Source organism: Erinaceus europaeus, chromosome 7 (genome assembly GCF_950295315.1).
Source record: "Erinaceus europaeus chromosome 7, mEriEur2.1, whole genome shotgun sequence".
Classification (NCBI taxonomy): Eukaryota; Metazoa; Chordata; class Mammalia; order Eulipotyphla; family Erinaceidae; genus Erinaceus; species Erinaceus europaeus.
In genome coordinates this window covers 5,202,479-5,228,486 of record NC_080168.1, presented here as the reverse complement: position 1 = coordinate 5,228,486, position 26,008 = coordinate 5,202,479, and the positions used below count along the sequence as shown (strand labels likewise).

The following is a 26,008-nucleotide window of genomic DNA, read 5'->3' as shown; positions in this document are numbered from 1 at the left end:
CCAGCCAGACTTCCCTGGACAGACAACCCCACCAATGTGTCCTGGAGCTCTGCTTCCCCAGAGCCCCACCCTACTAGGGAAAGAGAGAGACAGGCTGGGAGTACAGACTGACCAGTCAACACCCAGGTTCAGCGGGGAAGCAATTAAAGAAGCCAGACCTTCCACCTTCTGCATCCCACAATGACCTTGGGTCCATACTCCCAGAGGGATAGAGAATAGGAAAGCTATCAGGGGAGGGGGTGGGATATGGAGTTCTGGTGGTGGGAATTGTGTGAAGCTGTACCTTTCTTATCCTATGGTTTTGTCAATGTTTCCTTTTTATAAGTAAATTTTTTTTTTAAGTAAGAGGTCAGGGGGGTTGGGCGGTAGTGCAGCAGGTAAAACGCACATGGCCCCAAGCACAAGGACCCAAGAAAGGATCCCAGTTCGAGCTCCTGGTCCCCTACCTGCAGGGTGGATCACTTGATGGGTGGTGAAGCAGGTCTGCAAGTGTCTTTCTCTCCTCCTTTCTGTCTTCCCCTCCTCTCTCCACTTCTTTCTGTCCTCTCGGCAACAATGACATCATCAACAACAACAATAATAATAACCACAACAAAGATAAAACAACAAGGACAACAAAATGGGAAAAAATTAGTCTCCAGAAGCAGTGGATTCGCGGTGCAGGCACCGAGCTCCAGCAACAACCTTGGAGGCAAAAAAAAAAAAAAAAAAAGATGCCAGGCTGAAATGGCTGGAAGTAGTTTTAAATCTCTCATATAAATTACCTTTACAATAAATTCCTCATAAATGTAAGAGATTACCCAAAATTAATATCCCTAAGACTTAGATAACAGATTAAGAACCTTAAACATCCTTTTTAGGCAGCTTAACCCCTTACGAAGTCTGGACAGGCACCGGGTTTTCGGAAACTCAGACTCTTGACAGGGTTTGAATAGTTTGATCCTTTCATTGTTAAAGACACCTCCACTGTGGGGGTGGGAGTAGGTGTGTGTATGTGGGGTGTCTCCTTTGTAAATTAGTAGGCTTGGTTTTGAAAGCATCAACCTCAGTCTTTTAACATGTACCATATAAGCTCTCTACAGCCGAAATTTGGAGTTAAATTTCTGAATCCAGTTCCCCCCCCCCCCATACACACACATACACACACACACAGCAAAACCTCAAATATTTTTAGCCTATTTCAAATGCTTGGGGGGGAGGGGAGGTGGGAAGAAAGAAATACTAAGTAAACAACCAAGCTATGGATTTTGTTTGCTCTGAAAGAAGGAAAGATTCAGTCTAACATCCTGCGCCAGTTCCTGCCAGCCACCGACAATCCCTTATTTCCAGTCGCCGGTGCTCAGGCAGCCTTCGCGGGGGCGTGGCCAGGCGGGGCGGGGCGGGGCTCTGCGGCAGGTGCGCTGCTGATTGGGCAGCTCTATCAAACCGGAGTTGGGTTTTCTTCTTTGCCACAACCTTCTAATGCGGCCTAAGAAAGGAAACCAGCTCTTTTGTCTTCCTCATTTCACCTTTATTTGTATTGGTTTAAAAGGAAGCCAGTTTACGGCAGCTCACAGCTTGCTAATTTCCATGCTAAGAGTATTTAGAAAGAAAGAAAGAAAGAAAGAAAGAAAGAAAGAAAGAAAGAAAGAAAGAAAGAAAGAAAGAAAGAAGAAAGAAAGGAAGAAAGAAAGGAAGACAACCCATAGAATGTCATTTCCCCACTCCTGCTATATATTTGAAAAACATTTTCGAATTGAACATCTTTCCCCTTCTGATATCTGTGCTTGTGAATGCCAGAAGAATTTTAATTTTGAAAAGGGGGAAACCAACATGGCATCTTTTTCTAGTTAAATCTGAGTAAACAACTAATTTCTATGTGCTCTCTCTCTTTCTCTCTCTCCCCATTCTCTCTCTTTCTCCATTCTCTCTCTTTCTCCATTCTCTCTCTCCCAAGGAAGCCCAAAGCAGAATTTACCTGCTTGTATTTTGCCACCAGCTCATGCCTGGCCTAAGAGAGATGACTCACACACTCCCACTATTTCCTGGTTTGCATTTGCAAAGCCAGATGGATACAACTGCTCCCCTAAGGGCTCATCTCACAGAGTCACTGACTGCTCCTCCTAAGAAGCCAGAGAAAACTGTGGAAACCAACCCACGTATGTGCAGGCATCCTGGGGAAATGTTCTAAGGCCTGATGTTACTGTAACTTTATTTTATATTATACAGAGAGAGAGAGGCTGAGACCAGAGCCCCACTCAACTCTGCCGTATGGCAGTGCCAGGGAATAAATCTGCTGTCTCCAGGGGCCTCAGACATGCAAGTCTTGCCCTCTAGCAGACTGAACTAGCTCCGTGGCCCAGTTGCATTGTGAAAGCTAGAACGAACAGCTAATGAGCGTGGATGCCGTAGGCTAGCATAAGAGCTCACTCACCCAGGAGGGTTCTTGCTCTGCCATGGAACAAACCAGGGTCAAACCTGGTCCTCACCACAGAGGAGGAAGCTTGGGTGTTTTGCTGTCTTTCCGTTTCACCCTGTTTTTCCTTCCTTCCTTCCTTCCTTCCTTTCTTCCTGTCTTTCTTCCTTCCTTTCTTTCTCCCCTCTCTCTCTCTCTTTCTTTCTTTCTCTTTCTTCCTTCTTTCTTCCTTTCTTCTTTTCCACTGAGGCCCTATGAATCCACTGCTCCTGGAAGCTATTTTTCCTTTCTCTCTCCTTTCCTTCCTTCCTTTCATGTGCCATGACAGAGAGAAATTGAGAGGGGAGGGGGAGGTAGGGAAGGATTGAGAAAGACACCTCCCCCTGTAGATGGGAAGTGGGGGCTTGAACCCAGGTCCTCACACAAGGTAATGTGATGTGCTCAGTTGTGTGTACCACCACTGGCCTTTCTTCTTCCTCTGTCTCTATCCCCAAGACAGTGAAGCTCTCATGATAACCAGGTAAATGAGCGACTGCCCTAAGAGTTGAATCATCACATCTTAATAACTGTTTTAAAAGCATTTCAATTAAAAATGTGCCCTTTAGAACTCTCCTGCTGCTGGTGGGAGTGTCAATGGGTCCAACCTCTGTGGAGAGCAGTCTGGAGAACTCTCAGAAGGCTAGAAATGCACCTACCCTATGACCCTGCAATTGCTCTCCTGGGGATAGATCCTAAGGAACCCAATACACCCATCCAAAAAGAGCTGTGTACATATATGTTCTTAGCAGCACAATTTGATTTATAATAGCCAAAACCTGGAATCAACCCAGGTGTCCAACAGCAGATGAGTGGCTGAGCAAGTTGTGGTCTATATACACAATGGAATAGTACTCAGCTATAAAAAATGGTGAATTCACTATTTTCAGCCCATCTTGGATGGAGCTTGAAAAAAATCATGTTAAGTGAACTAAGTCAGAAACAGAAGGATGACTATGGGATGATCTCACTCTCAGGCAGAAGTTGAAAAACAAGATCAGAAGAGAAAACACAAGTAGAACCTGAACTGGAATTGGTGTATTGCACCAAAGTAAAAGACTCTGGGGTGGGTGGGAGGGAGAATACAGATCCTTCAGAGGACCTACTGGGGGTTGTATTGTTATATGGAAAACTGAGAAATGTTATGCATGTACAAACTATTGTATTTACTGTCGACTATAAAATATTAATCCCCCAATAAAGAATTTTTTTAAAACTGTGCCCTTTAATAAGTTTATTGAAAGGAAAAACAGCTGCTGGCTATGATAACATCACCCCAGAACTCATTCTTAACCTGGGCCCCACGGCAAAGAAGTGGCTCGCTTCATTCCTGTCCCACATCTTGGAATCTGAGTCTATGCCCAAAGTTTGGCGTCGTGCGGAGATTATAGCGGTTTTGAAACCAAAGAAAGACCCAACACTGGCCGCCAGCTATAGACCAATTTCTCTCCTCTCCGTGTGTTACAAACTCCTTGAGAGGCTGCTTCTGTCACGTATTTCTCCTCTTACAGAGAAATTCCTATCACCCGCCCAAGCTGGTTTCCACCCAGGAAGATCTACCTGCGAACAAGCCCTGGCCCTCTCAACTTACATTGAAAATGGATTCCAGAAGAATTTAAAGACGGGTGCTGTCTTTGTTGATCTCACAGCAGCCTATGACACGGTCTGGCACCGTGGTCTCCTAGTCAAGATCTCAAGATGCCTGCCTCCATGGGTGGCCAACACTATATCGTTTCTTCTCCAAAACAGAAGATTCCGGGTGCATCTGGGTGACAAATCTAGCAGATGGAGACTTGTCTCAAGTGGCCTCCCCCAGGGCTCTGTTCTGGCTCCTACGCTATTTAATATTTACATCAATGACCTTCCAGAAACTTCTTCAAGGAAGTTCATCTTGCCAATGACATCTGCTGTGCAACTCAGGCATCCAAGTTTGACATCTTCGAGGAAACACTCACGAAAGACATGTCTCTGATATCTGATGACTGTAAAAAATGGCAACTAATCCCTAGCACTGCAAAAACGGTATCATCTGTTTTCCATCTACACCATGCCTCAGCCTCACGTGAGCTTAATGTGCAGCTTGGGGATACGAGAATCCGGCATGAAGCCCAGCCAGTCTATCTTGGCGTTACTCTAGATCGCACTCTGTCATTTCACGAACATCTCATAAAAACTGCAGCAAAGGTGGGCGCGAGGAATCACATCATTGCAAGACTGGCCAGCTCCTCATGGGGCACAAGCGCTTCCACACTACGATCATCATCTCTGGCATTATGCTGTTCCACTGCAGAATACTGTGCCCCAGTATGGTTCCGTAGCCCCCATGTCCACTTGGTCGATTCCAAATTATATTCCTCCATGAGGATCATTTCTGGAACCATCCGTTCCACCCTGGTCCCATGGCTGCCAGTTCTTAGCAACATCGCCCCACCAGATATTCGTCGGGATGTGGCATCATCTAAGTTCATTTCCCACATCTACGCTCGACCGGACCTGCCAATATACGCGGATATCTTCGCCCACCCTGTCCAACGCTTGACGTCTCGTCACCCAATCTGGTCCCCTACGCCTACACTGAACTTCTCTGTTCCAGTCTCTTGGAAACAGAGTTGGCAGTCAGCTGAGGTAAAGAACAAGCACCTCATCACAGACCCCTGCAAGTGTCAACCCGGCTTTGACCTAGCACGTTATGATCGGGCCCTCCTCAATCGCTATCGAACAGGCCATGGCCGGTGCGCCGCTATGTTCCACCGCTGGGGAGCCAGAGACGACCCGAACTGCCCCTGCGGCTCCAGACAGACTATGACCCACATAGTCAACGACTGCCACCTCTCCAGATTCAAAGGAGGTCTCGAAACTTGACATCAGGCTCAACCTGACGCTGTTGACTGGCTACGGAAGAAGGGCAAACGCTAGAAGAAGAATTGAAAGAAAAAATTAGAAATACTTTGAAAATGTTCAAAACGAGAGGGACCATGTAATTACTTTGCTCAGCTCTACCTGATGGTCAAACTGAAAGTCACCGAAAAGTCACCGGTAGCTAGTTTTGAACCACAACTGCTGCACCTGCTGGTGCCGGGCGCTTTGTATGATGCCTGTAAACAAAGAGGAAGGTGGGGCCAAACGTCATTAGCAAACGACCGACAGTGGAAGGAGATTTAAGGGGCTGGTTGATGGAGAGAGCTCTGTGTTGTCACCCCTTTTTCTCGCATCAGCGCAGCTTGGAGGGTGATGGCTGGCGAATGCACTCATGGCAGAAAGTCATTCACATCTGCTCAGCTTTTCCCTCTGTCACTTATCCCCAGTGTGTCTGCAAGTCAAGCTTTTGCTGTGGTTTCCATAACCTAATAAAACTGCTGACTTTTGGGAGCGGTAGCGTCGCAGGTTAAGCGCACATGGTGCAAAGTGCAAGGACCGATGTAAAGATCCAAGTTCGAGGCCCCAGTTGGAGCCCCCGGCTCCCCACCTGCAGGAGAGTCGCTTCACAGGCGGTGAAGCAGGTCTGCAGGTGTCTGTCTTTCTCTCCCCCTCTCTGTCTTCCCCTCCTCTCTCCATTTCTCTCTGTCCTATCCAACAACAACAATAACTACATCAACAATAAAAACAAGGGCAACAAAAGGGAAAATAAATAAATAAATAAATAAATATATTTTTTAAAACCTGCTGATTTTTAAATACCCTAAGGACTGGGAGACAGCATAATGGTTACACACACAACTTTCATGTCTGAGGCTCTGAGCTCCCAGGTTCAATCCCCAGCACCACCATAAAGCAGAGCTGAATAGTATTCTGGTAAAGCAAGCAAGCAAACAAACACCCCTAAAAAAGCTCCCCATAAAGCCCATTATTTTTTCTATATATTTAGCTCCAAGCCTAGCCAGTCTGACAGTGTCCCCCACCCATACCATAAGGTCTCTAACTCCTATTACAATTCTCCCTGATATCTAAAAGCAGAATGATAATAGTCAGTGAGACAAATAAACGGAAAAGCTGAGTTACTTTTAAATCAGTAGACCCCAAATTACTCACAGGTCATTTGGGGGAATACTTTTCTATTTTCTTTTTTTTTTAAATGTATTTATTTACTTATTTATTTAATGTTTATTTATTTTCCCTTTTGTTGCCCTTGTTTTATTGTTGTGGTTATTATTGTTGTTCTTGATGTCATCATTGTTGGATAGGACAGAGAGAAATGGAGAGAGGAGGGGAAGACAGAGAGGGGGAGAGAAAGACAGACACCTACAGACCTGCTTCACCACCTGTGAAGCGACTCCCCTGCAGGTGGGGAGCCGGGGGCTCGAACTGGGATGCTTATGCCAGTCCTTGCACTTGACGCCACCTGTGCTTAACCCGCTGTGCTACTGCCCAACTCCCACTTTACTATTTTCTTAAGATTTTTTTTTTACTAATATGATTCACTACTAGTTAATTTTTCTTCTTTTTTTACATTTCTTTATTGGGGAATTAATGTTTTACATTCAACAGTAAATACAATAGTTTGTACATGCATAACATTTCTCAGTTTTCCATCTAATAATACAACCTCCACTAGGTCCTCTGTCATCCTTACTACTAGTTAATTTAAACAGCTTTTGTGAAGTTAATTAAGCATGTTTAATACATAAGAAAACCCGAGAGTATTGACCATAATCAAATGGATGGATTAATTCTGAAGACAATGGTTCCCAGCCAGATTCTGAAATCATACGGTCACAGGTTCAAATCCTGTCTCCGCTCCCTATTGGCTATTAAACTTGAACTTCACACATTGTTTCCTATTTTGAAATGAGAATAGCAAGATGGCATAGACTGGGGAGATAGCTCAGCGCTGGAGCATAGGACTTGCCTGCCAGAGGGCCAGGTGGCCCAGGTTCTATTGCCAGTACCACTGTAAGCCAGATCCCAGATTTTCTCCTCTCTCTCTCTCTCTTATTTATTTATTAATTTATTTATTTGATAGAGACAAAGAAATTGAGAGAGAGGGAGAGAGACAGAGAGACACCTGCAGCCCAACTTCACCACTTGTGAAGCTTTCCCCCTGCAGGTGGGGACTAGTTTCAAGCCCCTGGTCCTTGTGCACTGTAATGTGTGCTCTTAACTAGGTGCTCCACCTCAAATCCCTCTGTCTTATAAAAATAAGTAAATCTGTAACTCCGAAGATTGACAATGTGCTGGACTTCTAAGACAAAGTCCTGAGATCAAGCGCTCGCAACGCATGTGCCATAGTGATGCTCTGGTTCTTTTTCTCCTCTCTTCTTCTTCTTCTAGCGTTTGCCCTTCTTCCGTAGCCAGTCAATAGTGTCAGGTTGAGCCTGATGTCAAGTTTCGAGACCTCCTTTGAATCTGGAGAGGTGGCAGTCGTTGACTATGTGGGTCATAGTCTGTCTGTAGCCGCAGGGGCAGTTCGGGTCGTCTCTGGCTCCCCAGCGGTGGAACATAGCGGCGCACCGGCCATGGCCTGTTCGATAGCGATTGAGGAGGGCCCAATCATAACGTGCTAGGTCAAAGCCGGGTTGACGCTTGCAGGGGTCTGTGATGAGGTGTTTGTTCTTTACCTCAGCTGACTGCCAACTCTGTTTCCAAGAGACTGGAACAGAGAAGTTCAGTGTAGGCGTAGGGGACCAGATTGGGTGACGAGACGTCAAGCGTTGGACAGGGTGGGCGAAGATATCCGCGTATATTGGCAGGTCCGGTCGAGCGTAGACGTGGGAAATGAACTTAGATGATGCCGCATCCCGACGAATATCTGGTGGGGCGATGTTGCTAAGAACTGGCAGCCATGGGACCGGGGTGGAACGGATGGTTCCAGAAATGATCCTCATGGAGGAATATAATTTGGAATCGACCAAGTGGACATGGGGGCTACAGAACCATACTGGGGCACAGTATTCTGCAGTGGAATAGCATAATGCCAGAGATGATGATCGTAGTGTGGAAGCGCTCGCACCCCATGAGGAGCTGGCCAGTCTTGCAATTTATCATTGCTAAATAAATTTAAAAAAAAAATTTTTTTTAGGGGCTGGGTGATAACGCACCTGGTTGAGTGCACATATTATAATGTGCTAGGACCCGGGGTTTGAGTCTCCAGCCACCTGGGTATGGTTGACCTTAGAAGGTGAGGGCTGGAGGTCCAGGCTGGTCTCTCTGTCTGTAGGACCCACTCACCAAAGAGGGCTTCCCACCCTGTCTGCCTCAGGGAGAAGAGACCTCACAAAGGTCCCTCAGGGAAGCTCCCTGCTGTAACGGCAGAAGAAGAGAAAAAGATCATTGGGCTAGCAGCTCTCAGACTTCCAGAAATTTCTAGAGATCATAAAGAAGTATGGATTCTCCAGCTGTGAAGGAATAGCTGGAACTTTTCCTTTCTATTCCCAGTGCATGTCCTGATTCTTTAAAACAATAGGAAGAATGTGGGGTTCCCAGTCCCTCATGGGGGTGGGGATGTCTAGGCCGAGAACAACAGGAACCACAAAGATTAAACAGATGTAGCCCTCCTTCAGGAGAATCTCTTTCCTCAGGCAAGGGGAGCCCCTTTTAGGTCAAATCCCAGCCTCCCAGTGCGGACAAAGAGCCATTCTTAGCCACCCCCCTTCTTTTCCACTTGGCTGCTTTGAAAATAGGATAAGGAAGTGGAGGGTGAGTCCAGGCACGGCCAGCCCACAGGGCCAGCAGGAAATCTTCCTCAGGCCTGCAACGGGAAACAAAGGTATCAGGCCTCTGTAATGCGCTGGCCTTCCCCGGAAGTGTAAGAATTCTGTATTTGCAGAGACTGGCAGTCAGCACAGAGAGCTGGAGGGTGAGTGTCTTGGAAATGGATGACATGTGGCCCTCACAGGCTCTTGCTCAGAGGACTCTATTTATAGTTAGTCTGAGGAAATTATTTAGTTTCCAGCTAAATAGGCCAGGGAGGACAAGCATAGTTAAGCCAAGATGATACTGCAGACAAGGTTTGGGGAATCAGGTCACTTCCTGACTCTGCCTGCCCTCCCTCCTCCTGGGGGGGGGGGTCAGTCCTTTAACCTTTGTGTTTCTAGTCTCTCATCTGTGAAGTGGGGGATTGTGGGTGTAGGGCTCACAGAGGAGGGTCTGCAAACAGCTGTTAGGAGGACCACATCCATCTAAGAATGTAGTTTTGCACATGGAATTGAGTGAAGAGAGGAGAGAGAGAGAGAGAGAGAGAGAGGAATTCAGATAACTTAAAAAAAAACAAACAGTTTTCATCTGAAAGAAAAGCTCCCTCCCCCTCCTTCTCCCAGGGCTTAATGATTTACTCCTACTGTTTCTTTTTTCATTTCATTTCTATTTTTTTTTTAAGTCCTTAAGAATCTGGGATGAGGTCTAGTCCGGAGGGTATACCGTTGCCTGGAACTGTTAGGGACACAGCCGGCTTCGATTTCAGAGACTCTGAAGTGACTAGACCCCCGGCCCTGCACTGTGCTCCTTGGTTTTGAGTCTGGGAAGCACTCTGCCTGTGCCATTGGCTTTTCTTTTAATAAAAACACCTATTACTCAATTAATATGCTATATATTATTTAATCAATATTATATAATATTATATACATATCTGTTTTTTTTAAAGATGTCATTGTTTTCACAAGAGACAGAGAGAGGGAAAAGAGAGACCAGATCATTGCTCAACTCTGGCATATGGTAACAATGCATATTAAATTTTCAGGTTTTGTTTTTCCTCCAAATTTTTAATGTTTTTAATTTTTGGATAGAGACAGAATGAAACTGAGAGGAGATGGGGAGATAGATAGATAGATAGATAGATAGATGCAGACCTACTTCACTGCTTGAGGTGCTTCCTCCCTGCAGGTAGGGAGTGGGGGCTTGAACCTAGGTCCTAATGAACTGTAACATGTCTGTGTGCTCAACTGGGTAAGCCATCTCCTGCCCCCGTTTTATTTATTTATTTATGTATGTATGTATGTATGTATTTACTCTTTTTAAAATAATAAGTAGGACAGAGAAAAGTTGAGAGTGGAGGGAGAGATAGAGGGAGAGAAAAAAAGAAACATCTGCAAACCTGTTTCACCAGCTCTGACGCGTGTCACTGCCTGGCCTCTCATGGTCCTGGGTATTGCATATAATGCCTCTGCAAGTCTCATGAGCCACCAGCTCGCTGTCTCCCTGGCTTTGTCTTTCTTGGTTAGACATTACAATTTACAATAAAGCCAAAGCAAGAGGAGAACTCACAGTGCTTCAGAACTCTGCACTCATGTATTGTTCCTGCGCCCTTTGAGCTGATGAAGCCTCATGGAATTCATGAAGGGCCCTGTGGCTTCCAAGCATAGACTTAGCTTGGCCTGAACACCTGTCCCAGAGGCAAATTAGGTGCCACACTGGAGGTGACGCTGGGGTGGGCGGGTCTGGGTCTGTATCTGGGAGGATTGAGATTCTGTTGGAAGTGTGGGGACTTGGAAGTAGGGATAAAAGTGAGCAGTATAGTTAGAAAAGAATGTAAGCATACCCCAAGGAGTCAACGAGAGAGAGGGAGAGAGGGAGAGAGGGAGAGAGGGAGAGAGAAAGAGAGAGAGAGAGAGAGAGAGAGAGTAATGTTTTAGGTAGTAACGATAATTAGAGCCATTCAAGTTTACAAATTCACCACCATTCAAGTTACAAAACTCATCACACAATGGGGCTGGGTGGTGGCGCACCTGGTTGAGCGCACATGTTACAGTGCTCAAGGACCCAGGTTTGAGCCCCTGATCCCCACCTGTAAGGGGAAAGCTTTGCAAGTGGTGGAGCATAGTTGCAGGAGTCTCTTTCTGTCTCTATCCCTTCCTATCACCCACCTTCCCTCTTAATTTCTGGCTGTCTCTATCCCATAAATAAGCAGCGATTAAAAAAAAGAAGAGAAAAGATTTTTTAAGTCATTTTTTTTTCTCTCTCTCTTTTAATATTTATTTATAATTTATTTCCTTTTGTTGCCCTTGTTTTTTATTGTTGTAATTATTATTCATGTTGTTGTTATTGGATAGGACAGAGAGAAATGGAGAGAGGAGGGGAAGACAGAGAGGGGGAGAGAAAGACAGACACCTGCAGACCTGCTTCACCATCTGTGAAGCGACTCCCCTGCAGGTGGGGAGCGGGGGGCTCGAACCGGGATCCTTAAGCCGGTCCTTGCGCTTTGCGCCACGTGCACTTAACCCGCTGCACTACCGCTCGACTCCTCAAGAGCAAAGATTTTTTACATGTTACAAAACTCATCACACAAATCTAGTTTGCAAGTCTTTCAAAAACAAAAACTTAAACTAACACCTGAAGTTTTTCTTTTCTTGTGTTCCAACACCAAACCAGTGTAGCTGCATAACCATGCCCCCCACTAGACATTTACTTAATATTTAACTGAGACTAAATTACAAGATGCGACTTCAGAGGAACTGGGCTGACGCCGAATTCTCCTTCCCTGAATGAAAGTTCGTGAGGGTTACAATCTAGCCATTGTTGAATAGTTTTCAAGACTCATTAATCTCAAGCAAGAACCAACTTAACAAGCAAGGGATTCTTTTGAAGTGAGCGGTGGTAGCGGTTTAAGCAGAGGATTAGGAGATAATCACATTGAAAGTCATCTTTCGGCACTAAAATTGACCCCTGTCGAGGGGGTGGGTGGTGAATAAGGGATCAGGCAGGCGTTTTTTTTTTTTTTTTCTTTTTCCCCCTCTGCTCCCTTACCAGGCTGCTTAGACTTCCCTCTGAGACAGACAGATGGCAGCCTGCCCACATTCAAAGAGACCCGGCTCCGTCTGACATGTCAGCGTCAACTCTGCCTCTTAAAATTTGGTGGGCATAGTGATGAATTATGCCTGCGCTCTGCTGCAGTTAGACACATTCTGGATTGTCATCACAATCTAAATACAGCCTTTGGGTTTGGAAGCTGACAGGTGGCTCAGCCAGTCAAATGCACATGTAAGGATTCAGGTTCAAGCCCCACATCACCCCATGGGAGCACCTTCCGGGAGGAAGCTTTATGAGTGGCACATTAGTGTTTCAATGTCTCTCTTTCTCTTCTCATCTTTCTCTCTCGCCCCCTCCTCCCATCCTTTAGAGGAAAAAAAAAGGCCACTGGTAGTGTGGAGATATTCAGGTATCAAACTTCTGCGATAAATCTGGTGGCAAAATATTTAAAGGAAACACAACATTGGGGTCTACTTTTTAATGTGCATATTGGCTCCTTCGTTTTCAATCATCAGAATGTGAAAGTTATGAAGCCTACCACTTTCGGCCTGAACTCTCCAAACAAAAACTCAGCTTGACGTGGAAGATCGAGAACGGAAGGGCCACTGTCTAACAAGAGGAGTCTAGCATCCCAGAAAGTTCTTTCTTTCTTTTTTTTTTTAAATTATCTTTATCTATTTATTGGATAGAGACAGCCTTTAATTAAGAGGGAAAGGGGAGATAGACAGAGAGACACCAACCACTTGCACTGTAGCACTGTTTCACCACTTGCAAAGCTTTCCCCCTGCTGGTGGGGGATGAGGGCTCGAACCTGGGTCCTTGCGCATTGTAACATGTGCACACAACTAGTTGCGTCACTGCCTGCCCCCCCCCCCCCACACACACACACCAGAAGTTCTACCGTGGCAGAACATGGGACTTGCATGAGGTCCAGAGTTCAAATTCCAGTACTGCATATGCCAGAATGGGGCTCTGGTTCTCTCACTCCTGCTAATAAACAATCCTTTAAAAAAAAGGACGTTCTCTTCTTACCTCTTCCTTCCTACCAGGACTTTAATTTTAGCATAATAACAATCATGTTAAAGCTAATGGCAACAACAGTAATAATAAGGGAGACTTTTTATTTGCCAGTTGATTAAACGTTTTCTTTTAAGATGCAGAAACAGTTCTGCAGGTGTCTTAACTTCCTCCCTCCATCTCTGTCTCTCCCTTCTCCATTTCTTTGGGGAAAAAAAGGGGGGGTTGGGGAGTAGGGGGGGAGAATAAGGAAAAATGACCACTGGAAGCAGTGCATTCACAGCACGTACCAAGCCCCGGCAAAAAGGAAGAAGAAGAAAGAGGAGGAGGAAGATGTCACAACATCGATGTCAATAGAAGCAATAAAAGATGTCTAGAAGGAAGGATAAGCATGATTGAGATAAGAAATCAGTTGAGCGGGAGTCGGGCTGTAGCGCAGCGGGCTAAGCGCAGGTGGCGCAAAGCACAAGGACCGGCATAAGGATCCCGGTTCGAACCCCGGCTCCCCACCTGCCGGGGAGTCGCTTCACAGGCGGTGAAGCAGGTCTGCAGGTGTCTGTCTTTCTCTCCTCCTCTCTGTCTTCCCCTCCCTCTCTCCATTTCTCTCTGTCCTATCCAACAACGACAACAACAATAATAACTCCAACAATAAAACAACAAGGGCAACAAAAGGGAAAAAATAAATTAAATAAATATAAAAAAAATTTTTTTAAAAATCAGTTGAGATAACAACACTTCAGACAGTATGAACCACCACTAACACAACACACAATTTTCAAAGGCAGTGAAATCTATTGGGATATCATCCAGTGAGAACTGTCCAATTAGTATAAAACTTGACAAAAGATTAGGCATTGCTGAATACAGCCACCTTGCAACTTTAATTGGAAGGAATTCTAATTTGTGTGAGGTGAGAGGTTTAAAGCAGGGGTCCTGTGGTAGCGCAGTGGGTAAAACGCACGTTGCGAGAAGTGGCAAGGTCGGGTATAAGGATCCTGGTTTGAGCCCCTGGCTCCCTACCTGCAGGGGGTCGCTTCACAGGTGGTGAAGTGGATGTGTAGGTGTCTATCTTTCTCTCCCCCTCTCTCTCTTCCCTTCTTCTCTCCATTTCTCTCTGTCCTATCCAACAACAATGACAATAACTACAACAACAGTAAAAAACAAGGGCAACAAAAGGGAAAATAAATTTTAAAAAAGAGGTTTAAAGCTAGAAAGCTTTATGTTTTGTCTGTTATGCCATTCACATGTCTTAATCCTCTTTCCATGAACAGGCAGCTACTAAGTTGGGGTGTCCCTTCCTTGAGAGTCATGCCTCAGGAGGAAGCTGAATGTTCAAAAGAACCTTAGCTCACGCCCCTCCCAGCCCCTCACATCACCAGAAATTTCCCTTCCCTCACTTTCAACTTACAAGCCAAATCAGTATTATCTCTGCAGCTAAGCACATACCCCTCCCACCTTTCTGTGTAAATTTGTCTGGCTTTCAATGTCTGTCAGGGATACACACACCACCTGTTATAGGACAACCACGTGATTCTCAGTAAGTGTGTCTTAAGGACCCAGCCATACCATTCATTACTGAAAACAAGTAGTGGGTCGGGTGGGGGCGCCCATAGAATGCACAAGTCACTATGCACAAGCACCTAGGGGCAAGCCCTGCTCCCCGTTGGCAGAGGGGAAATTTCACAAGTGATGAGAGATATAGCACTTCATCTGTCTCTTTCTCTCTCTCTTCCTCTTTACCTCTCTGCCATAAAAAGAGAGAGAGAGGCAGAGAGAGAGAGAGAGAGAGAGAGAGAGAGGAAAAAGAAATGGCCACCAGTAGCAGTGGAGATGTCTCGCAAGCACCAAATCCCAGCAATAATCCTGGTGGGGAAAAGAAAATTAAGTCTCCATGTTCTTGAGTGGAACCGCAGGACACTGTCATGTCGTAAATTTTTAAAAAATTATTAAGTTTGTCCATTTCAGAGGCTTCAGTCTAAGGGTCATCTCATTCATGCAATTTTTTTTAAAAAAGAAGAATGTGGAGCCTAAGCCACGCTCTCCTCTGTGGCGCTGCTTCCTCTGAGACTGGAGGGCACTCAGGGCACTCAGGGCTCCAGAGCTCCGCCATGTTACTTCCCAGCAGGCAGCGCCTGGCAGGCGGTGATGACACCAGCAGCGACCTGGAGGAGCAGCCACACCTCATCTTCCCCAGACTGCGCAGGCAGATACCCCTCACAGGACTAGTGGCCTGGGTGTCTCTGAAACTCTCCACAGCAGCAGTATAGACATGTGTGGAAACTTGCTAACGAAATCATCCTTCTTTTCCCTGTCCACCTTCCACTTCATGGCAGGCTGCCATTTTCAACAGACGTCCTTGGTTTGAAATCAGCTTGGCGTAGCTGAGGACAAAAGGACTGTCGTCCATGGGCAGGGGGACAGGCTCCCATTCCAAAGCAAGAGGAGCTCAGTTTCAGCCAGGTTGCATAATGACTCTGGTGGGAATCAGATCACTTAGTAATGATGATGTCACTTCCTAAACAGAAGGTGCATTGTGGGAGATGTGGCTGGTAGGCATCCTCAGTGGCACCAGGAAGAGACACTGACACCATAAGCTATGTCTCCTACCCCACCTGACTCCTGGGCAAGGGGCATGCCAAGTATTGGTCATGTTAGAAGACAAAACAGACAAGAGCCTACCAATTTGGCCTACCCTCTGACCTACCCACACACAGCCCTCTAACTCCAGTGGAATTCGTTCTCTCTGAAATGTCAGTCCTGCAAAGAACAGTGTGACCTGGTTAAGGTATACTCTGTACTGGCTTATAAATATCAACCTTTTATGTTTTTCTCTTTTTGTTTCTCTTTGTCTCTCACCCTCTACAAAAAAGTTAAAGGGAAGGAATCGGGCGGTAGCGCAGTGGGTTAAGCGTCTGTGGCGCAAAGTGCAAGGACTGGCAGAAGGATCCCGGTTCAAACCCCGGCTCCCCACCTGCAGAGGAGTCGCTTCACAGGCGGTGAAGCAGGTCTGCAGGTGTCTAGCTTTCTCTCCTCTTCTCTGTCTTCCCCTCCTCTCTCCATTTTCTCTCTGTCCTAGTCGACTTCAATAATAACTACAACAATAAAAAAAAGGACAACAAAAGAGAATAAATAAATAAATATTTTTTAAAAAAAGTTAAAGGGAGGGGGCAGGCAGTGGTGCACCCAGTTAAGCATACATAGTACTAAATGCAAGCACCCACACAAAGATCTGAGTTCAAGCCACCGGTTCCCACTTACAGGGGGAAAGCTTCACAAGTGGTGAAGCAGGTCTGTAGATGTCTTTGTTTCTGTCTCTCTCTCTCCCTCTCTCTTTTTAATTTTTTTATCTTTATTTATTGTATTGAAGCAGCCAGAAATGGAGAGGGACGGGGGAGATAGGGAGAGACAGAGAGATATCCCGCAACACTGTTACACCACTCACAAAGATTTCTCCCTGCAGGTGGGGTCTGGGGACTTGAACCCCTGGTCCTTGCACATTGTAGCATGTGCGCTCAATCAGGTGTCACTACCTAGCCACCCCTTCTCTCTCTACCACTATCTCCCCCTCTTCTCTCAATTTCTTTCTGTCCTGTCCAATAAAATGGAAAAAATGTCTTCTTTTTTTTAAAATAATTTGTTGGCCCTTGTTGTTTTTTTATTGTTGTTGTAATTATTATTGTTGTTATTGATGTCATCGTTGTTGGATAGGACAGAGAGAAATGGAGAAAAGAGAGGAAGACAGAGAGGGGGAGAGAAAGATAGACACCTGCAGACCTGCTTCACTGCTTGTGAAGCGACTCCCCTGTAGGTGGGGAGCCGGGGACTCAAACCAGGATCCTTACACTGGCTCTTGCACTTTGCACCATGTGCTCTTAACCCGCTGTGCTACTGCCTGACTCCTGAAAAAATGTCTTCTAGAAGCATTAGACTCCCAGTGCTGACACTGAGTCCCAAGGATGACCCTGGAGGTAAAATAAAATAAAATAAAATAAAATAAAATAAAATAGCCACTGGGAATGGTAGTGAAATCAGTGTATAGGCACTGAGTCCCTGCAATAAATATGGACACACACACACACACACACAAACACACACACCCCAGGCTGGCAAATGCCAGGACAAAATACATACTCGGGGAGGGGCTGTTTCTTCTCTTTCTCAGGCTAGAGTTTTGTTTGCTGACTCTCTGACAGAAGAGTGATAATCCTACCTTAAACAGAAAATCCTGTGAGTACTTTAAAAAGAAGGTTCCAAATCATAAAACTACAGCCAATCACAGCAATTGAAAAGTTCTTCCAAATCGTTTGCAAAACAGAGAGCTGCACCCCCCAGTCTGGATGTCTATGCTTCTGCAGATTTTCATATTTTTTTTACACAGAAGAGGCTTCAGAAGAGGGCTGCCTGCATCTGTAGAAGTCTCTGGGAAGAGAGAGGGGTAGGGGTGGATGTTAGTTTTCAGAGGGAGGGAAAAAAGAAAGGAACATGGATGATTATGTTTAGATGTGATTAATATGAGCTCTGGGGGACCTGAGCAGTTCTTTTCGACTGTAGGCTTCAAGGCAGGCCTTCTATTTTTGAACTTGAAGGATTCTGCTTTCATTTGGCTCATGATGTAAACCTATATTTAAAAACTGAGAGATGTCACATTAAAAGCAAGAACTGGCAACTCTAAGCCTGTTTCTCCTCATGGGAGAGGCAGGTGAAGTCACAGTGGGGGCCGAGGGGGGGCAGTTGTTCTCCAGGACCCCCGAGTGGCCACAGTGCGATTCTCAGAGACACCCCCACTCTGGATACCCCTCCCCCGCTCAAGACCTGCTTCTCCACACCGCCCCTGAGGACATTTGAGATTGGGGCTCCAGACAGAGGCCAGAGGCCACACTAATTGGCTAATGGCTAATCAATTAAAAAACAAAACAACAAAACAAACAAAAAAGCAAGTTCAGAGCAGACTCAACATTAGTTTTAACTCACACAGACTCCCCCCAGAGTAGAGCTCACAAGAACCCTGACTCCTTTCCATGTGTTACAGAACTTTTATGTTCAGTGCAGAAAAACTTGAGCTTGGGAGGTGACCACAGTGGTAGCCTGGACCCCGAAGCTAAGGTTTCAAAGCCTAGAGTGCTAACCATTACACCATGGGACCTGCTTGAAGCTGAGTTTTCCATCATGCAACTGATTGAGTCCTTGGCCCTGGGGTTGGGCAGTGCTACATCCAGTAGAGAGCACATTACCATGCAAAGAACCTGGGTTCAAACTCTGTTCCTACCGTGTGTGTGTGTGTGTGTGTGTGTGTGTGTGTGTGTGTGTGTGTGTGTGTATGGGGGGTAGAAGCTTCAGGAGTGGTGAAGCAGTGCGGTAGGCATCTTTCTGTCTCCTTGTCTATTTCTCTGTTCTCTTTGGTTTCTCTGTCTTATCAAATAGAAGAAGAGGAAAGAGAAGGAGGAGGAAAAGGTAGAAAAGGAGGAAGAGGAGGATGAGAAGACAGAAAGAAAGAAAGAAAGAAAGAAAGAAAGAGAGAAAGAGAGAGAGAAAGAAAGAAAGAGAGAGAGAGAGAGAGAAAGAAAGAAAGAAAGAAAGGAAGGAAGAAAGAAATAGAAAGAAGGAAAGAAAGAGCCACTGCAAGAAAAAAAAAAATAAAAGGAAAGGAAACAACCATGAAGTGTGGTAGATTCCTTATGCAGGCACCAAGTCCCAGCAATAACCATTGTAATCATCAATTAAACAAACAAACAAACAAACTCAACTCCTTGGCCCTTAGACACTGGTCACTATGTGCCATCATGCTCAAGTGGTGACTGAGAGGGGCTATCCCATGCTGGGCTGGAGTTCTGGGCAGAAGCTGCATGTCATCTCAGCGATGCTGCTGGGAGAGGCATCTATCACTGAGAGCATCTAACAGCGGCGGGAGGGGAGGCGAGGCTCAGGGCGAGGGGGTGGCTGAGCTGTCTCTGAACCTGAGAAGTCTCAGGCCCTGAAGTCTCAATACTTGCATCAAGCTTTGCAGCTGGCAGGGCTCCGTCATTTCCCTCAAGCTAAGGACAATACAAACAAACAAACAAACAAACAAACAAACATCAATTGATTTGGCCCTGAACTAAGGGAGACAATAGGATCCTGAGCCAAACGCCAGAAAAGGCTCCATCTCACTGGATTTTGGGTCAACGCCAGCTGTCTGGCTACACCAGCAGCTCCCTCAAGGGAGGACCACTTCCTCACAGGCTTTTTCTCTTCAATGTATGTGGAGTTGGAGCCACTAGTTGTTGGGATTATTCGTCAAAAGGTCTTCATTTCTGGCTTTGGTCCAGATTTACCAAAACAGACCTTCAAATGGGATGCATTTTACTCCCATCAGTGGGTTTCTAGAAGTGCCATTTCTTCTCTGCTTGGCACCTTTGCCCTTGTCTATTTCATTTACCCACAGAGAGTTCCCTGCCCAAGTACAAGATTCACAGGTCTGCTGGTTTTGTTTTTTTTTCCAAACAAAACAAGTCACATTCCTAGCTTTTGGATTTTTAAAAAATATTTATTTAATTGTTCCCTTTTGTTGCCCTTGTTGTTGTATTGTTGTCCTCGTCATTGTTGAACAGGACAGAGAGAAATGGAGAGAGGAGGGGAAGACAGAGAGGGGGAGAGAAAGATAGACACCTGCAGATCTGCTTCACCACTTGTGAAGCGACTTCCCTGCAGGTGGGGAACCGGGGGCTCAAACCGGGATCTTTATGCTGGTCCTTATGTGCTTTGTGCCACCTGCGCTTAAGGATTTTTTTAAAAAATATGTATTTATTTATTCCCTTTTGTGGCCCTTGTTGTTTTATTGTTGTAGTTATTATTGATGCTGTCATTGTTGGATAGGACAGAGAGAAGTAGAGAGAGGAGGGGAAGACAGAGAGAGGGAGAGACAGACACCTGCAGACCTGCTTCACCACCTGTGAAGCGACTCCCCTGCAGGTGGGGAGCCTGGGGCTCGAGCCGGGATCCTCACGCTGGTCCTTGTGCTTTGCACCACTTGTGCTTAACCTGCTGCACTACCACCCGACTCCCAGCTTTTGGATTTTACCTGTGATTTCTCCAGTGCAAACCAGATAAAACACTGACTTCAAGTAACCAAACAAAAGAACATCCCAGCAAAGCACTTGACTCCCATGGCATATAGTTGTAGAAAGAAATAGTAGTGACTAGTCAGTGACAATGATACTTACGACCCAAATGATGACCAGTCTTCTGGATAAATAAGGATCAACATTCCAGTGAGTGAATGGGAGAAATGTGATGTAGAACACCTCTTGACCCAGAGCAGCTGAAAATCTGAATAGGTAGTAGTAGAAATAATTCTTCACAATGTACTCCTCCTGCACATTAGCCTAGAAGACAAAGGGTAGATGACGCCTGTGAGTTCACTCAGTTTTAAAAACCCACATAGTGTTTGCATATGTGATCAGGCACAAGGACCCAGATTCAAGCCCCCTTTCCCACCTGCAGGGAGGGAAGCTTCACGAGTGGTGACGCAGGGCTGCAGGCTCGAACCAGGATTCTTAGGCGGGTCCTTGCGCTTCGTGCCATGTGCGCTTAACCCACTGTGCTACCTCCCAGCCCCCAGAATTTTTAAAATTATTGTTTTATCTTTATTTATTGGATATAAAAATCCAGATATCAAGAGGGAAGGGGGAGAAAGCGTGGAAGAGAGACACCAGCAGCCCTGCTTCACCACTCACAAAGCTTTTCCCCCTGCAGGTGGCGGGAGGGGGGACCAGGTGCTCAAATCTAGGTCCTTGCGCATTATAACATGTGCTTAACCAGATGTGCCACCACCCGGCCCCCTGAGAAATTTTTCTGCCATGTTCCCAACTGAGTGATTTGTAGACAGTGTCAATATCTGACACAATTTCCCCAACTTCGCCATAGGACACGTAAAAGTGTTATTCCCATCTGTAGGTGGGGAGACTGCAGTCCTGAGAGGTCACACCATTGATATGAGAGCTCTCAGGTAGTAAGTGGGATGGCAGCCTGGATTGGATCCAAGACACAGTGTCTGCAGAGTTTGTGTTCTTGATGACTAGCTTGGAGATTGTGCCTGTCTGTCCCCTTCCACCCTCCAGCCTGCTCTGTATTCATCTGAGTCTTTCTCACCAGCCTGTAAAACGTCTCTAATGCCGAGACTTTGCAGTGGGAATGTAGTTCTTTGGGGATGCTGTGTCCTACAAAAGAGCTTTGGGTATTTAAACGGTTTTTAAGTAAGACGGCACTGGGCCCTGGAGAGATCTGATCTTTCCCTGCCCTAGAGAGTAAGCTCTTTCTACTGCTTCCAATTAAGGCCGGCTGCTTAATTCGGCAGACTTCCTCCTCCCTCTTGCTCTGCTGAGATAAAGTTGACCTCTGGAAGAATCCTTATATTTACAGCTCTCATTTGAAGGAAAAAAAAAAGAAATGAAGATAAAGTAGTAGTATGACATTGCAGTGACATTTGGTCATGAGTTTATCAAATCCTTTGAAGACTTCAAGGTTTCCATTCCTCTAGCCTGAGCACTCAAGAGAACCTGATGCCGGGGTCAGGCAGAGGTTAAGGTCAATGGTTTTCAACTGTTCCAGAAGACATCAATGGGTTTCAACTGTTACTGAACCACTTTTTTTTCTTTTTTCTCCAGGGTTATTGCTGGGGCTCGGCTTATACTATGAATCCACTGCTCCTGGAGGCTATTTTTCCCCTTTGATGCCCTTGTTGTTTATGGTTGTTATTTTATTGTTGTTGTCATTGCCGTCGTTGCTGTTGGATAGGAGAGAAATGGAGAGACAGAGAGGGGGAGAGAAAGATAGATACCTGCAGACCTGCTTCACCGCTTGTGAATCGACTCCCCAGCAGGTGGGGAGCCGGGGTCTCCAACTAGAATCCTCATGCCAGCAAATAGTGTGCATAGCCTGTGACTTATTTTTTATGGTCATGCCAATGTGATTTCACAACTGGGATCCTTAGGCTGGTTCCAGCGCTTTGCGCCATATGCGCTTAACCCGCTGTGCTACCACCCAGGCCCCTTACTTAACCACTTTAAGGGAATACTCTATAGACAAACTAGCCATGTGGACTAAGCTGGCCCTAGCTTGGGGTGTGCTGAGCTCCCCTTTACTTTCAGCCAAATAATGTGGCCTTTCCTTCTCCCTTCCTTCCTTCCTTCCTTCCTTTCTTTTTAAAATTTTATTACCTTTATTTTTTTATTGGATAGAGACAGAGAGAAATTGAGAGGGGAGGGGGAGATAAAGAGGGAGAGAGACAGAGAGAGAGAGCTGCAAACCTGCTTCACCACTCACAGACTTCTCCCCCCCGCAGGTGGGGATCCAGGTGCTCAAACCCAGATCCTGGCGCACTGTGATGAATGCTATTTGAAGACCTCGATAGTGTGGTCTTGAAATCTCACATCATTTTATTTGAAAAAAAAAATCCTACATTATAATGCCCTGATGCATGAGGGCTACTCTGAGGATTAGCTGGTGTGTGTGTGTGGGGATGTAAAACAGTACCTAGTGGGACCTGGTAACAACACACATGGTAGAGTGCATGTGTCATCATGTGCAAGGACCCAGGTTCAAGCCTCTAGTCCCCAGCTCTGGGCGGTGGGGCGGGGCTTCACGAGCAGTGAGTACAGTACAGGTATGTTTCTCTCTCCCACCCTGTCTTCCTCTTTCCTCTCAACTTATTCTGTCCTGTCAAATAAAAACTTTTGAAAAAGAGGAAAAACTGGCTGCTGGGAGCTGTGAATTTGTCATGCAGACATGGAAAGCCTGCGATAACCCTGGGGGCAAAAACAAGAAACAGTATCTAGCACAGCGGGTGCACAATGAATGTTTGTTGATTGCCTAAATAGGAAGCTGTTATGAGTGTATGATGACAAATTCATTGTGCTATATGGGAAATAGGGCTTGTGTGTTAAATAGCAACTGAGCGGGAGTCAGGCGGTGGCGCAGCGCATAGCGCAGCACGTTCAGCGCACGTGGCACAAAGCGCAAGGGCCATAAGGATCCCGGTTTGAGCCCCCGGGCTCCCCACATGCAGCTGGGGGTCACTTCAGAAGCGGTGAAGCAGGTCTGCAGGTGTCTGTCTTTCTCTCCCCCTCTCTGTCTTCCCCTCCTCTCTCCATTTCCCTCTGTCCTATTCAACAACAACAACATCAGTAACAACAACAGTAAGCACTACAACAATAAAAAAAAAGGGCAACAAAAGGAAATAAATAAATAAATAAATAAATAGTTTTTAAAAGATAAAGAGCAACTGAGCTAATCCCACAGCTGAGACTAGTGCAGTGCCAAAAGGTAGGCTGACTTTCCCAAGGTCACTCTATGTTTTGGGTAAACTCTCTGTCCTGTATTGAAAGCTCAGGAACTCGGTGAGCTGCCAAGTCTGCTGGGCGTAGATTCATTCCTCTGCTGTCTGGGGGCAATCTTTGTCCCACACAGTGGGGATGACCCGACCATATTTCCTAAGCCTTTTGGACGTGTGTGTGTGTGTGTGTGTGTGTGTGTGTGTGTGTGTGTGTGTGAAGTAAAATGAAGCTCTATCCAGACATCCAGGGAAGAGCTGAGTCATATATTCTCCATGGTCTTTCCTTTCCATCTGACAGTCTGTACAGTTCAGTCTCTCTCTCTCTCTTTCTTTCTCCCTGATTTATTTATGCGTGTGGGTAGACTTGCAGAGAACACAAAATACTCCAGCACCAGTAAATTAGGACAGTGCTTCCTCCATTAAGTCACAGAAAACCCCATTTTAGGAGAATGTACCTTGGGGGAGGTAAGGGCCAGAGGAAAGTCAGTATCAGAAGACTAAGGTCACCCTTCATTCCCCAGCTTTGTATTTTTAACTCTAGGGAAAATAAACTGATAAATAAAATACACGAATGAGAGTATCAATGACATTTGGCAGTTAGTCACAATGAACATGTGGGTAATTTCTACCATAATATTCCCCCCCTTTTAAAAAAATATTTATTTATTTATTCCCTTTTGTTCTTGTTTTATTGTTGTAGTTATTATTGTTGTTGATGTCGTTGTTGGATAGGACAGACAGAAATGGAGAGAGGAGGGGAAGACAGAGGGGGAGAGAAAGACAGACACCTGCAGACCGGCTTCACCACTTGTGAAGTGACTCCCCTGCAGGTGGGGAGCCTGAGCTCTAACCAGGATCCTTCCTCGGGTCCTTACACTTCACGCCACGTGCCCTTATCCCACTGCGCTACTGCCTGACCCCCAATAAAAATAGTTTTCAACCGTATCTGTGACCTTGGGAGAACTATTAGTTTTCATTGAAGGGAATGGGGATAGAGAACTCTGGTGGTGGGGACAGTGTTATCTGATAATTTTGTAAATCAATATATATATATATATATATATATATATATATATATATATATGTGTGTGTGTGTGTGTGTGTGTGTGTGTGTGTGTATATATATATATATATATATAGTATTTTTTATTTTATTTTATTTCACTGAGAGACATACAGAAACAAAGATACAGGGGAGAGAAAGAAAAGAGAGAGGGAGAGGGAGAGAGAGGTCACAGCACTACTCAGCTCTGACTCACGGTGGTGCTGGGTGATTGAACCTGGGACTTCAGAGCCTCAGGCATGAAAGTCTTTTGCATAACCATGGTGCTGTCTCCCAGCCTTTCAGTCATCTCTTATGATTAATAAATATAGAAAGATACAGAGAGCAAAGCGTTGTTCAGCTCTGGCATACGGTGGTGCTGGCCATTGAACCTGGAGCCCCAGAGTTTCAGGCCTGAGAGTCTCTTGCAGAACCATTACGCTGTTTTCCCAGCTCTTATTATTCCTTGTTTATACTAGAGACTTCATTTGACTTTGTGACAGATAACAGACACAGAAGTATTTTATTTCTAAAAGTAATTCTTCCTTCTGGAAAATAGTATGGGGGGATTCCTTTAAAAAGTAAAAAAAAAATGGCAGACAGGCGGTAGCGCAGGGGATTAAGTGCAGGTGGCGCAAAGCACAAAGACTGGTGGAAGGATGTCGGTTCGAGCCCCCAGCTCCCCACCTACAGGGGAGTTGCCTCACAAGTGGTGAAGCAGGTCTGCAGGTGTCTGTCTTTCCCCCTCTCTATCTTCCCCTCCTCTCTCCATTTCTCTCTGTCCTATCCAACAACGACGACATCAATAACAACAATAATAACTACGACAATAAAACAACAAGGGCAACAAAAGGGAATAAATAAATATTTTAAAAAATCGAAAGGAGGAAAAATAACCAGTGTGGTAGAGCTATTGTGCAGGCTCCAAGAGTAACCCTAGTGGTATACATTCATTCCTACACACATTCGTTCATTCATACATACATACATACAGTGAAATACTCTTTACCCACCCAAATATTCAACACTTTTCTGATTGTGTGTGTGAGTGTGTGAGTGTGAGTGTGTGTGTGTGTGTGTGTGTGTGTGTGTGTGTGTGTGTGTGTTAAAAGTGAGCTGTTCCAATAACAGGTGAGTGGCTGAGCAAGTTGTGGTCTATATATACAAAGGAATACTACTAAGCTACTAAAAATGGTGATTTCACCATTTTCAGCCCATCTTGGATGGAGCTTGAAGGAATCAAGTTAAGTGAGATAAGTCAGAAACAGAAGGATGAATATGGGATGACCTCAGTCATAGGCAGAAGTTGAAAAACAAGATCAGAAGGGAAAACACTAAGTAGAACTTGGACTGCAGTTGGTGTACGGCACCAAAGTAAAGGACTCTGAGGCTGGGGGTGGACTCAGGTCCTGGAACGTGAAGGCAGAGGAGGACCTAGTGGGGGCTGAATTGTTATGTGGCAAACTGGGAAATGTTATGCATGTAGAAAGGATTGTATTTACTGTTGACTGTAGAACATGAATCCCCCAAT

General features: G+C 45.5%; 1 protein-coding gene across 5 annotated transcripts in view; it reads right to left on the bottom strand.

Annotated features, from left to right (window-relative positions):
• The window catches only part of SGPP2 (sphingosine-1-phosphate phosphatase 2), a 121,472-nt gene that overhangs the window by 58,055 nt on the left and 37,409 nt on the right, over window positions 1-26,008 (bottom strand). For 4 of the 5 annotated variants that reach the window (XM_060193663.1, XM_060193665.1, XM_060193662.1 and 1 more), the window contains exon 2: window positions 20,326-20,487. The exons of the other annotated variant lie outside the window; for it this stretch is intronic. Coding sequence is in view for 2 of the 4 variants with exons in the window: in XM_060193665.1 (XP_060049648.1) it covers window positions 20,326-20,487 (162 nt within the window). In the remaining 2 variants the exon portion in view is untranslated. The remainder of the gene's footprint in view (window positions 1-20,325; window positions 20,488-26,008) is intronic. 5 annotated transcript variants of the gene reach the window in all.